At 46.0% G+C, this 14,122-nt stretch overlaps 1 protein-coding gene across 3 annotated transcripts in view; it reads right to left on the bottom strand.

Moving 5' to 3' along the window:
• Positions 1 to 9,660: 9,660 nt before the first annotated feature.
• TSPAN9 (tetraspanin 9) overlaps positions 9,661 to 14,122 on the bottom strand; it is a 185,085-nt gene continuing 180,623 nt past the window's right edge. For all 3 annotated transcript variants that reach the window (XM_055807603.1, XM_055807604.1, XM_005234399.4), the window contains one exon: positions 9,661 to 13,732. In XM_055807603.1, the coding sequence (XP_055663578.1) occupies positions 13,661 to 13,732 (72 nt within the window). In that variant the 3' untranslated portion in view covers positions 9,661 to 13,660. The remainder of the gene's footprint in view (positions 13,733 to 14,122) is intronic.

Here is a 14,122-nt window from a genome sequence, read left to right as displayed (position 1 = left end):
GAGGCAGCTCCAGGGCTGCATAACATGAGAGGCCGTAGCGGTGGATGTGGCTCACCCCGGCCTTTCGGTGCAGGGGCTCGGGGATGGGAGCTGCCGCGTGGGAAAGCGGGCAGTGGTGCCTGCTAAAGCCGTCTGCAGCCAGACTGTGAGCTGGTCACTTAAAAAACCCAGGCAGTTCTCATAAAGGGGTGCAAAGCTGTGACAGCGCATCCTGCTGTGTGAAGGGTGTTTGCTGGGCAGCAATGCCAAAAACAGCCCCGGTGAACTGAAAGTTTCTTGGATTCTGAGGGTGTCCTGGTTTCAGCTGGGATAGAGTTAATTTTCTTCTTAGTAGCTAGTACAGTGCTGTGTTCTGGCTCTGACCTGAGAACAATGTTGACAGGACACTGATGTTCTTCGCTGTTGCTGGGTGATGATTATAATAAATCAAGGACTTTTCAGTTCCTTGGGCCCTGCCAGCAAGAGGGCTGGAGGGGCATGGGCAATTGGGAAGGGACACAGCTGGGACAGGTGACCCGAACTAGCCAAAGGGGTATTCCATACACATGGCATCATGCTGAGTATATAAACTGGGGGAAGAAGAAGGAAGGGGGGGACATCTGGCATTGTGGCGTTTATCTTCCCAAGTAACAGTTACGTGTGACGGAGCCTGGCTTTTCTGGGGATGGCTGAACACCTGCCTGCCCATGGGAAGTGGTGAATGAATTACTTACTTTGCTTGCGTGGCTTTTGCTTTACCTATTAAATTGTTCTTATCTCAACCCTGGAGTTTTACATTCCTTTCCAATCCTCTTTCCCATCCCTCTGGGTGGGGGGCAGTGAGCAAGCAGCTGTGTGGTGCTTGGTTGCCAGCCGGGGTTAAACCGTGACAGTGTGAGGCAGGATGCATGTCCAGATTCTGGCTGGGCTGACCTTGCCTACAAATGCAGAGTTAGGAAAGGGGTTTTTTTCTGAGTTAAAAAGTTAGGCGGCCTGTGGTGAATTACTGGGGGTATTTCACTGGTGTGAACGGGGTGCTTCTGGAATAAAGTGGTTTGCTGGAAGCAGGGACATTTTTCTCCAGCTGTGATACTTGTATGGGCATTGTTGGAAAGCACAGGAAGACTGTGGGGATGTATCCCGCCGGTGCTGCCTTGCTTTATGAACCTGTACGTGGGATAGGAGTAAGGGAGGACTCAGTTTCTGCCTTGGCTGTTGCAGAATGTCTGTTGAACATCTTTTTTTGCTTGAAAAGATGCTGGCAGTGCTTTATGCCTAATGTGGGCCTCTTTGAATCATCTATTGTTATTACTGCTTGTGTATTTTTTAAATAATGATGAGGCTTTTTGCAGAATTTCTAAGTGTATCTGAAGTTACGGAAGCCCAACATACAGCTGTCTAGCAGCCAAAAGTTTTAGAGGTTTCTGCTGCTATGCCTTGAAGTGTTGAGATCTATGTTGTGTTTCTTCCCTTTCTTTGTACGTTTAAACTGATAATAACAGAACATAAGCCTCTCTTTTGCGATAATACCTTAGTTCCAGTGAAAATATAGCTTGTTAGTATGACCATTCTCAGGAAGCTACATGCTAATGCCAGACTCTTCACAGCAACAAGAAGTTAAAAACCTTTTAAATACAAAGATTTCTGTAGCTATGTACTGTGTACAGCCTGTCTGGAGAAGACTTAATTGCATTTATTGATTATCATGAGTCTCTACTTCAAGCATCAAAAAGGCAGAAACTGGAGAGGTTTGGCCGCATGGCTTGAGTTGCAGACACATTTTTGCAGGGAATGGTCAAAGGGAAGTGAAAAAGAGAACTCCCTGGTACTGCCTGATGTATAAATCGTAGGATCACGGAAGGGTCTAGGTTTGAAAGGACTCTGGGGTTCTTTAATCCAGTCTCCTTACCAAAGGAAGCCTAAATTCAAATCTAGATTAGACTGCTCAGTTCCTCATCCAGCCATTTTTTTTTTCCCCCAGGCATATCTGTTGAATTGTTTTCAGGGGCACAAGGTCTTTTTTCCTTTTTTCCAGGCAGAATTTCCCATGCTGCAGCTAGTGCGCTTGCCTCTTGTCCTTTCACTGTAATCCTGTAAGGTGAGTGCCCTCCCTCTTCCTTCTGATGCCTTTCCCTGGATAGGGAAATAATGAGTACGGTGCCCCCAAGCCACTGAAAATTAGAGGGAGGGAAATGACAGTCAGTACCATAACATAATGCCTCTTTAATTGTATTGGTCAGGCGATTAAAAGAGGATTCAGGTTGGAATGCACCCTGGTCATCCAGCCCAACCTCCTGCTTAAAGCAGGATCAGCTATGAGATCAGGTCAGCTTGTTCACATCTCTGTCCAGTCAGGTCTTGAAACCTGCAAGGATCCAGACTGCACAGCCTCTCTGGCCAGCCTCTTCCAGTGCTTGATGCTTAGCTGTCATCATGGTGAAGAAGTTTTCCCTATACCTGTTTGTACCTCTCATTACAGCTTAAGCCTTCTGTCTCTTCTCCTACCACCATGCACCACTGTGAAAAGCCTGGCCTGGTCTTCTTGGTAACTTCTGTAGTAGGTACTGGAAGACTGCAGTTAGCTCGTCCCACCTGAGCCTTTTCTTCAGGCTAAATAAGACAAGTCCATCAGTTTCTCCTCACAGGGCAAGAGCTCCAGCCTCCTGACTGTCTTGGTGGTCCTCTGCTGAACTTGCTGCAGTTGATCAGTGCCATTCTTGTAATGGGCCCTAAACTGGATGCGCTATTCCAGCTGGATGTTTAACAAATGCTGGTAATCCTTTCCTTTGAACTACTGGGTAGGGTCCTGCTATTTTACAGCCAAGGATGCAGCTGGCTCACGCTGCTGCCAGGGCACACTGCTGGCTTACATCCAGCTTTCCATCCAGGATCATGAGTCTTGCAGAAAAGCTGCTCCCCATCTAGTCATTTCCTAACCTGTATTGTTGCCACGGGTTATTTCTTCCCAGGTGCATACAAAACTTTGGTTTTGTCCTTGTTCAGTTTCACAAGGTTCCTCTAAGCCCATTTCTCCAGCTTGTCTATGACCTTCTGAATAGCAGCTCTCTGCCCTTGAATGTATCCACTAGCACAAGGAAGGTAAATTGCCATTATACATTCTCCTACAGGGAAAAGTCGGTGAGTCTTTGGTATTTGCCATTTCACAGTAGATTAATTTTTAATATGCAATGTAACGATGCATTCATGCAATTGACTGATAATGTAAATGATAATGAAATATAATTCTGTCAGCATTAACTGGCAAAAAACCAAACAACCAAAAAAGGAACAAAATATAAATATTATGTGCCAAAAAATCATAACAATATGATAACTGTGCCATAGGGGGGAAAAATGAAGTGTTTTGCCATTTTGCAGAAAAAGAAGATTTTGTGACGGGCATATATATTGCAGCATAAAGGAAATTGTAGGATGCATGTGAAGCCTGTGGTATCCACAAACTTGTACATGTACAAATACAGTTGTCCAGAGGCAAGAGAGGAGAATGAGGAGATATTCCACCTATTACAGAGCATCACGTTTGGAGGCAATGGCTGTCCACCTCAAACATGGCATTGGTCTTGATATATAGAAGAAGCTGTAGAAGCAACAATTGTGTATTCTTTCCTTGAAAGCCTGCATCATCTTGATTTGTTGTTCAAGGAGCTGTTAGATGTGTTACGTGGTCTTTCTTAACCTGACTTTCCTGCATCCTTCTGTTTTCTAGAAGATACTCTTCTAGTCCTGTTCGTGCTGTGCTTTCCCCAGGTATGCCTATTCTGCAGTCTCTGAAGTGGAAAAGGTCTGGGAACATTCTTTGATGCTTTTTTTTGGTGATACTCACTGAAAGCTGTGGTCTGCTGCGTCTGTTCTATCCTTTAATCATGGAGAACAGAGGCCACAGCCAAGGGACTTCTTTGTCTCTTTCCACGTTTCTTTCCTATTCCTAGGTGTCCTTTATTCCACCACCACGCCACACACCCCCAAGTTGTCTCACGTTCATACCAAATACTTCGTCATTACTTGGTTGTTTGAAATTGTCAGTTGCCTTTCTCCTTTTATGTATAGACTGAGCTTCAGCATCTCAGCCTGTCTTCTTTTTTGAAGGGAAGATGAGTCCGGGAAGTTCCCAAACCTTCAGCTGACATTAAGAGAACTTAAATGCAAATAGATGCACTTGTAGCAGAGGCAGAAAGGCAGAGAGCTGGAAGGCTTTTTTTTTGTTTGTTTTTTCCTCTAGAGAAGGACATAGCAGAGCCCAGGGGAACCACAACACCTTGATATCTGGACTCATTTTGGACTCCAACCTTGTCTAGGCTAACACAGCCATGCATCGCTAACTGCAACATTGCATAATGACATTGAGGCCTGAGCCAAACAGCCAAAACACAGAGAACAAGATAACCTCAAAGCCAGTGAGTCTGCCAGCACCAGCATGGTTTCTCAGGTGTGACACAAACAGCTGAATGGGGCTGGTTCTCACTGACCCTGCAGCGCTGCTCCCTGTGTGTTTTTCTAATGACTAAACTTTGCTCATCACCATACTTCTCTTACAGTCTGTGTACTATATACATAGTTCTTCTGTGCTCCAGTGGTACGTGTCATGCCTGCACTGGACTCCATCAACCTGACATTTCAATATAAAGGTTAGTTCTATGCATAAAGAAAAAGAGGCTTTCCTATAACCTGATGCACTACTCTTCTACCATTCATTGCAACCTAGAAAAGGATGCAGGGATTACTTGCAACCTTGTTCAATGACTGGAGATAGCATTCCTGTCCACCCCACCTTTTAGTGAACAACACATAGGGAATGGCTTTTTTGTGCAGCCTCTCCATCTCTTTGCTCCCTGTGCTGGGCTAAGGTTATCTCTGAGGAGAGAAAAAAAAAAATTGTGGAACACTTTTGTTCCCAGTTACTTTGGGCAGCAGAAGCAGCTGTCAGTAGTTTCTTCTGTGTCTGGGGGATGTAGTGAGCAAGACTGAGATGACCAGAGAAAATCCCACATGGTGTGCTGTGGGATTGCGTTGTGGTTGTCTGGGAAATCTGGAGAGGATAGTCATCCCTAAAAAGAAGCAGCAAAATTACATCCTACATCTCTGTGTATCCTCATGTTGTCTCTTTCCACCAGCACTCAAATGATGTATAAGAATGTACTTGGTCTGACTGAGATAGAGTTTATTTTCTTTGTAGCAGCCTGTATGGTGCTGTGTTTTGAATTTGTTCCTAAACCAGCCTTGATAACGCAGCTCTGTGTTGGCTGTTGCCGAGCTGTACTTGCACAGCATCAAGACTTTCTCTTTTCCCCTTCAGCTTCCCCCAGCAAGCAAGGGGTACGCAAGAATTTGGAAAGGACACAAGCAGGATAGCTGACCCAAACTGGCACAAGTGCCATATAATATCATGCTCAGTGGAAAAAAATGAGATGAGAGGGATTTTGGGACCGTAGCCATTGCTCAGAGACTGGCTGGGCACCAGTCAACCCGAGAGCTTTCTTGCTTTTCCTTTCCTTATCCTGTTGGGGTGGGAGAGGGACTGAGTGAGATACTGTGTGATGCTTAGCTGCGAGTGGGGGTCAGCCCACCACCAAATGGGAAAAGGACACCTCCAGGATCTCTCTGCTGTACACACAGCCAGGCTTTCACACTGCTACAGCATGTTGCTGTACTCCAATGTGCGCGTGCATCCCAGCATTTGGTCTAATCAACTTGCTGCATCACCCCACTGTTTCCCCCTGGACAACACTGGTGCTATGAATTGTCAAGGGATGCATCATAGCTAGGTGAGCCTGAACCACCGCCAAGAGGAAACGGTGTGTGACACTGGCTGGAGGCTTCCTTCTACACGGCACAGAGGCACCCATCTACTGACCTTACTTGCTACCTCACACGGTCTGTTCCTTGCACAGAGGTTGGACTGAGATTGTTACAGAGAGCTCTAAGGTATGTCTGGACTTCGGCCTGCTCATCCGTATGTGCACCACTGATACTGTCAAGGGAGACCTTAACAAACCAAGTGCGGCTGCAGGGCGCTGGAGCCCAGGTGCTGTTCTCCTTGGTCATGCCAGTGGAGACGGAAGGCTTGGGCAGGAGGGCCCCCACCCTACGGGTTAAGGCCTGACCGCACAGCCAGTGTTGTGGGCAGAGCTTTGGCTTTTCTGACCACGGCCCCCCCGTGAGGAACAGGAGAGCTGTGGAGGCACAGGATGCCGCACAGGGGTGCAGCAGGCGCTTGCTTTCCAGCGGCCCTTCCAGCCTAATTGGGGGCGCTTGAGCCTGGGCTCGTCAGGGGATGGTGACCAAAGCCTGGAGAGAAGGGGAGGCACGGGGAGCAGGGGGGGAGCGCCGGGTGTCACGGGTGCCCACGCTTTAGTTGGGGAGCTGAAGGGGGGAGCCGGGGCTGGCCACGGCACAGGCAACGCCATCAGCGGCCAGGGTGCGCTCCCACTGCGGGGGGGGGTGGGGGGCAGAGCAGGTGCCCTCACAGCAGGGTCCACCGACTGTCCCGGCCAAGGCAGGGTAATGAATCACATCATGGTCCATCCAGAGAGCCCAGTCAGGACAAGTAGGAGATGGGATCACCATGTCAGGGCCTGAAGTGCATCCCTCTTCCAGGAGTTTAGTTGGCTAAGTTGGAGTTTAGGTGGCTGAGTCCAAGTCCACCTCCTTTGCTGGCAAGAGCTCTTGGGAAGAAAGCTCGGAGGAGCGTGGGCCTGTCCCTCCTTTCTCTTGGGAACTGTTTTTAAGCAGCGGCCTTGCCACAGGCTCCTGCCTGTGCTGTATCACAGCTGTGTAGCAGCACTGTCTATGGCTGATCTTGTACCTGCACAGCCTGGACCCTGACCCAGACCCACCAGTTCAGCTTCCTGGCTGACCCTGGGTCTGCCTCGTCACTATGGACTTGCTGGGGGATTGCTGGCTGCATGTGACCTGCTGTCTTTGGCACTCATCGTGACCTGGGCTTGCCATTCTGCATTCTGGCTCCTTCTTGGTGAGGACACTACTTGCGCATGCCTTGTTATTGTGTTCTGCTCCTGACTAGCCTTCCATGGTGCAGCAGATAGCCCTCGCTGCTCTCTGACATAGAGGCAGGACTGCCAACAAAGCTGCAGTGTAGGTCCAAGGTCCACCCAGCCGGGAGTGAGACATGTAGCAAGATCATAGCCCTGGACTTCAGGAAAGCAGGTTTTGGCTTCTTGAGGTAATCTGGTAGGCAGTATCCCGTATCAGTCACCCTGGACGGCAAACAAGTCCATGAGAGCTGGTCAGCCTTCAAGTACAACCTTCTCAAAGCGCAAGAAGTGTCCATCTGTTGTGTGGAAAGTCTACCAGGCCTGGCAGAATGTCAGCATGGAGGGACAGAGACCACCAGACTGAGGTTGATAGCACAGAGGAAATGCATGGAAGGCTGAAGTGGGGCTGGGCTGCTCTGGAGGAATGAAGCCATTGCCTGGGTGTGGTGGGGTGGAAGCTGGAAAGCCCAAAGCTCAGCTGGAGTTGAAACTAGTGAAAAACATGGAAAGCAACATGGAGGATTCCTATGACTACATTGGTGGTAGAAGGGAATCTAAGAAAAAGCCCAAATGGGGCAGGAGACCTGGTGACAAAGGACACACATGGTGCCTTCCTTGCCTTGGTGTTTACTTGCGTAAGGCCTGCTCTTAGGCCTCAGGGCCCTGGGCTTAATGGCAAAATCTGGCAATGATGTGGAGCGTTGCCTGCAGTGAAGCATGACTATGCTGGGACCAAAACGGCTATACAAAAGTCCATGGGTCCACCTGAAACGTGACCAAGGGTGCTGAGGGACCTGACCAAAGTCACTGATGCTGTCATCTTGGAGAGGTCATAGTGAGCAGGGGAGTTTCCTGATGATTTTTAAGAGGTACATAGCACACCCTTCTGCTGGACATCTCCCCCGAAAGGCAAGAAAGAGCCCCCAGAATTACAGGCTTGTCAGCCTAATCTCCACCCCTGGGAAGATCACAGAGCAAACCCTCACAAGAACTACCTCCAGCTGTTTGAAGGACAGCTGCTCCGCAGCCTCTCACTGGCTGAGGCTTCACTGCCCTAAGCATACACTGCATGCACTGGGGTTCCTCTAGGCTGTCTCCTGCTTTTTCATTGTCCTCCAGCGGTACGGTGTGTTCTCCTTGGACTCTTAACATCTCTGCTTCTTTCTTTGCCTGCCTGAGACTGCTCTCTGCTCTCTCAGCATTCTTCCAGTATTTTTGCTGTATTTTTTCACCTCTCCAAGGCTACATTATGCTCTCTGGGTCTCTTTCTTGCCTACTTTTTTCCACCTTTCTGAGGCTAGTCTTTTTTTATCCTTCATTTGCAGGCTTTATGCTATTTTCTTACCTTCTCTGAGACTACTCTGTCTTCTCCAAGTTCTTTCCGGCTTTCTACTGGTGTCCCAGGGTCTGCAAGGCTTCTCTGTCCTCTGGGACTCCTTCAACCTCTTCACTTCTTCATTAGCCTCTCCAAAGCTGCCTTTCAGGCTTTCAGTGTGTTCCTTCCTCTCACTGAGGACTTTGGAGCACTTTCAGTCTTTCTGCTGTGTCCTCCCGGCCTCCCATCCCTGTCCCTGCCACTTCTCTGAAGTTAAACTGGGTTTTCTGGGGCTGTTTCAGTCTCTCTTCAAGGTTCATAGCATCTCAGCAGCAACTTTTCTTTTTCCTGGAATGACATCAGCCTCCCTGTTTGTTTCTTCCCTTCTCCAAGGCTATTATGAGTTGCTCTTTTAGCCTCTCTTTCTTAGCAGCTGCAGGCATACTCTCCTAGTGCTCTTTCTGAATCTCTGCTACTTTCTTGTTATTGTCAAGGTCTCTGGTGTGTTCACCGTGGTTTTTTCAGGCCTTCTACTAGTTTCTTTGCCTCTGAGGCTACTCTGTATTCTCTGAGTCTTGTACAGAGTTTGGCTGATTTTCCCTTCTTTGACACTACTCTTTGGGGCACTTTCAAGCTTTCTGCCTTTTTCCCCCCCAGTCTTCTCCGATGCCACCCTTGGTACTACTGGGTATGCTGGAGCTCCTTTAATATCTCTGATACTTTCTTGTTATCACTGAGCCTCTTTGGTATTCTCTGGAAGAGTCCTTTGTCTTGTCTATTTTGTTCTTAGCCTCTTTGACACTGCTACATTTTGTTTCCTTGGGCACTTACAGGCTTTCTTGTCTTCCCTGAGGAAACTTTTTGTTTCCTGAATCTTTCAGACTGTTCGTTGCTTTGTTGGCTTCTGCTTGACTCCACTGTTTCATCTGAGGATCTTTCAGACCATCTGCTTTCCTGGCATTTGAAGGGCTGGTCTGTGTTCTTTCTCTAGGGTCAGTGTTTCCTTCTGAGAATTCTCAGTGTCCTCTCATCTTTCAAGCTCTCTACTACTTTGTCCTCTCTTTGACTAGTTCATATTCTCTGGGTCATTTGCAAACACTTTCCTATATTACCAGGCTCTCAAAAGCAGTTTGCTGTTCTTTCACACCTCTTTCTGTTTTAGTATTGTTTTGAAGGAGGATGGGAGAGAACCAGGGGGTGTGGATCTTTTCAGAGATGCAATAGCTTCAAGAGCTCTGGACTTTAACTGCATAGAAGTTGAAATAGATCTCTGCAAGTCACCTTTTGGAATGTTTTTGTCCCCTTTTGGTTTTGGTGGTAGTTGGGGTTAGGAGAGAAATGAGCTCAAAGAAGCACCTTTTAAAAAATCCTTTATTTTTGTATAATCCTAGTAAAAATCTTTTATATAAAGGCGAAAGTAGGTATTGCATAGAAGAAACAGTGGTGCAAACATCACCTGGTGGGAATGGCATGTTGTTTCTTAGTGTCTACTATCTACTGCACAACAGATGGGTAGCCCATAGGCAAAAATCTCCAGGTTTCCCCATGCCAGCTACAGAATGAAGCTGCTCAACTCTATGGAAAAAAGTTACATCAGAATTATGTGTGTCCTATTCCTCGCTGCTCCCAAGAACCATCTGCTGGGATAAGACCATTTTCCTCCTTGCCTTTTGCCCTTTCTATGTCTGGCCAATACATTGCTCAAGAAACATCATGAGAATCAGTTCGGCTGCCCTCTGCTTGCAGCCTTCCTGTGTGTGAGTTTGTATTTCATGCATACAAATGAGGGGTGAACACAGGACAGGAGAGTTGGCCTGACATGACCATAGCCCAGGAACTCAATGTATGACATATACAAGGCATCTTCTGTCATCTTGAGACATTTATGCCATTATTTTTATCATCTCATATGCTACTTGGCTATGGGCGCTTCTTTTGAGTGCCCTCCACATGGGCTTCTTGTAACTAACAGCCTTGGTACCATCAGGAGGGAACAGAACTCACTGCTATTACTTCAACAGCTTTCAAGTAGAGGTTCTTCTCCTGTTACGTCTCTGTTGAAGTTCTGCCGCAACTTCCAAGCATGAAGCACAGTGAGACAGCAGGTATGCTACAGTCTGAAGGAACACTCAGAGAAACAGCACGTTCACACACTTGAACTGTGCTTTCAGGAATTAAGAGATACAGAAAGGTATGCATTTATACAAATCAGTATTTGTGTATATTAAAGATACTTTTACTCAGTATCAGCTTTTATTTAAAAACATGCTAAAAACTTATAGTTAAATAATCAGAGTGACATTTGCGGAAAACATACAGACAGCCACCCACCAGCATAAGCAAAAAAAGTGCATACATACATGAGCCAAAGCTCCCTTTGACCAGTTTACAGGACAGTTAGTGCCTTCTCTGACAAACTGACTGATGCAGCTTCACACTTTCCAGGGCTGTTTTTTGTTGCCTGGAAAATGGCATTACTTTTCTGCTCCTTCCAGGATGTCTGTCATCACCTCCCACGTCAGAGAGTCAGCTAGAGACACAGATCAGCCCTGGTTTTGACTCCCTTCCTGTAGGTGGCCTCCCAGAGATGAATACATGAAGCTCGTGTAACTATCTTGCCTAATACTGTGCTTAAAATGCCAAAAGTAGTCATTAAAAAAAGATCTGAGGATCTATGCTGCTAGATCATGAAATGGAATGAAGCATTCTAGAAAAATAAGTTTGGATGGAAGGCAAAGTAGCTGAGTTTGCAACTACACATTTCATCTCTGAGTTATTCATAAACATTTTTTATTTCCTTATTACTTTCACTAATATATTTTACCTTTTTTTTTTTTTGTACAAAAACTGACTGCAGATTAAAATTTAAGATATGGCAGGTACCACTGTGCGACCCAAAAGGACAGCGATGATGCTCCTGCTCAGCCCTGCACCTTGCTCATTTGAACGCTAGAGAAAGCTCAGCACCTCTATGCAAAGGGAGAATGCAGTGGAGCCATCAGATGAAAATCGTCCTGTCTTTTCTTCCAAAAATGGGAACGCATCTTAGCAACTTTGGATACAGTCTTACATGTAGCAGCAAGTACACTGGGCATCAGAGCCCCTTCTTCAACATGGAACATCCATCTTTAGTGGGGCTCACATGCTCCTGGTCCCAATTTTTGTTAGAAATGGAAGTAAAACTGGATTCAGTTTCTGTGCTTTCCCTGTGCTTCTTCCCTGACTCTTTCAAAGTCAATCCAAGTGAAATAGCTGAACCCATATGGCATTGTCTGCTACAGTGGGAAACAAGAACCCTGTGAAACTTTGGGCATTGTGCTCATATGGGCAAGGCCATGCTCTGAGAATAGTAACCTCCTTCACTGCGACACCCAAATTCATCTCTCTTCCCCCACACATTCACACTCCTTCCTGTCACACTGATTTCATAGGAACTCAAAAAAGTGACACATTGGCCACACAAAACACTATTGCTGCCAGATGTACAGATGCATGCAGGACCTACTAGGAAGATAAACAAGGGACTAAAACCTCCCAGATATGAAATGGCTCAACAGCTATTTCAGCTCATAAGGAAAAGATAGGCTGAACGATACAATGAAAATGGTATCTTTTCAGAGTTTTAAAGTATAAATGTTCAGACTGGATATTAAGAGAAACTTGTTTACCACAGGAATAGTTTGGCATGGCATGGCTCTGAAAGGCACAAAGTCTCCATCCTCAATAGTTTCTGAAACTCAGCCCAATAATGTTACAGTAAACTCCTATTCTCTCATAGATGACAGTACCCCTTTGAGAGTGACATTGGATGAGGTAACTCTGAAGGTCACTTCTGACTGCTGCTAATACAAAAAACAGTATTTCTTTCAGAGCTAAGTCAAGCCCTGACTGGGGTTAAATTAGAACATCCTCCAATATCTGAGCCTTTCCTTCTTCCTTCACAAAACAACAAAAACCTGCAACTAGGTGTAAATGGGGGCTGCTTGCAATGAAGCAGCATTCAAAGTAGAGAAATTAATGTTCAAGTTTTCTAACAGGAATGTTGGCAAAAATATGCATTGCAGTGAACTCTGAACTACCCCACTGGATGGACTTGGCAATCTGTCAGCAAGAACCAATTCTGTACTGAAGGTGTGACAACACATACTGTCTCTGAGACCTGTTTTGGAAATTGCCCCTTTCCTGCATCATTTGGTCACCTTTGATCAAACCACCTTTCCCAGCTCAGGAGACAGCTGTCATCTGCCTGAGGAAACCCCTTCAATGAAGGGCATGGCATGACAACGTTGCCATCAAATTGCCATCCCCTTCCCGCATATCCAGCAGCATGCCATGCCTTGGGCAAACTTTTTGAAACAGACAGCACAATCTGTGAAGTCTGCTCCAGCTGGCCAGTAGGTCAGACTGCAATCTCTGTCCTTCGTGCCAGGGAGCAGTAACTTGCTTAGTCAGTTCTTTTAGCTTTTAAACTAGCATGACATCAAAGCAGCCAGACACTGCTTTGGGTGAGTAAAGGCATTGGAACTTTGCCTCACAGGAGTAGGAAGCTCACGACATGTTCCAATGGGAAGACATTGCATTCCATCTGAGGAAAGAGCCTCTGATTTGAAAGGAACCACCTTTGTTACAGTAAGGGCACAAAGGCCCTGATAAAGGTAGATGATGCCTCCCTGTGGACTTGAGAAATGTCCTTATTTGCCTGCACCAACCGTCAACTTTGAAAAACATGTCCTCTGGAGATCGCACAGTGGTTCCCAAATTAATGTACAATAAATGTGTAAAACCAAAACCAGTAAGAAGTTATAAGTCAGGCAACTAAATTCTAAGCTATATCCATCATAATAATCATCACCATTATCATAATAAAAAAGTATACACCATAAAGTACAAGAAGCTGCAAAGCAAAGCAGCTCCAATTCCTAGGACTGTCAGTTACAGTGGCTTTTCCGAGTCTCCCAGTAAATTGGACATGAGGGTTGAAAACTTAATGGAAGACTGAAGAATTCTCCCTTGAAGTTGAACACACATAACTTTTGCACATATAGCATGGATTAGTAGAGCAAAACATTTTCTTAAGTTCAGAAACATTCTCAGAGCAGATCTATGATTTCGTGTAGAAAATCCATTTGTTTGGTGGGGGTTTCCCCCTCTTTGGCAAATAAATGGCAAATGTGAACAGACAAAAAAATGAGTCAAATAACAAGTTGTGATAATAACTGAACAAGTAAAAACAAAGTAGATCGGTCAATGGGATGGATTCCCTCAGCAGGGCTAGGCTTGATACTCTTTGCGGTCATTCCTTTTGTTCATTTTTATGAGACAGAAAGGTTGGTGTGATAATGTTTCAGAGGCTTTAGGCATCATATTTTTTGCCAGTCCTGTGAATCTGCTGGAAGAGCGTCATGGAGAAGGCCATGCCAAGAATCTGAAGGGAAACAAAGAATAAGGGCTTCAGTACAGGGAGGCTGCCAAAACTGCACTGCTGACCTGTGTTCATAGTGCAGCAGTAGTTTTAAAAGTCATTCTACACTAGTCATATTTCTCAGCCTTCAACACTGATCATAAACTTGGATGTATGTTGTTCAGGCACACAGTGATGTCCGGAGATGTATCTGTAAAGAGCACAGATTGAGGAAAAAGCTCTCCAGGCTCTTAGTCATACATGCAACAATTTTTCAGAATCAATACATACAAGTCATTCTTTTACTCCACAACTTGCGCTTCTTTAGCCAGATAACTGGGAGTGAAAACATCAGATTGAAATACTCTCCCCCAGAAGTACAGCAGTGATACAGGAACTCCCAAACCTTAACAG

This window comes from Falco peregrinus, chromosome 6 (genome assembly GCF_023634155.1).
Source record: "Falco peregrinus isolate bFalPer1 chromosome 6, bFalPer1.pri, whole genome shotgun sequence".
Taxonomy (NCBI): Eukaryota; Metazoa; Chordata; class Aves; order Falconiformes; family Falconidae; genus Falco; species Falco peregrinus.
Note: the sequence above shows the minus strand (reverse complement) of the source record. Positions and strands in the feature narration are given on the sequence as shown.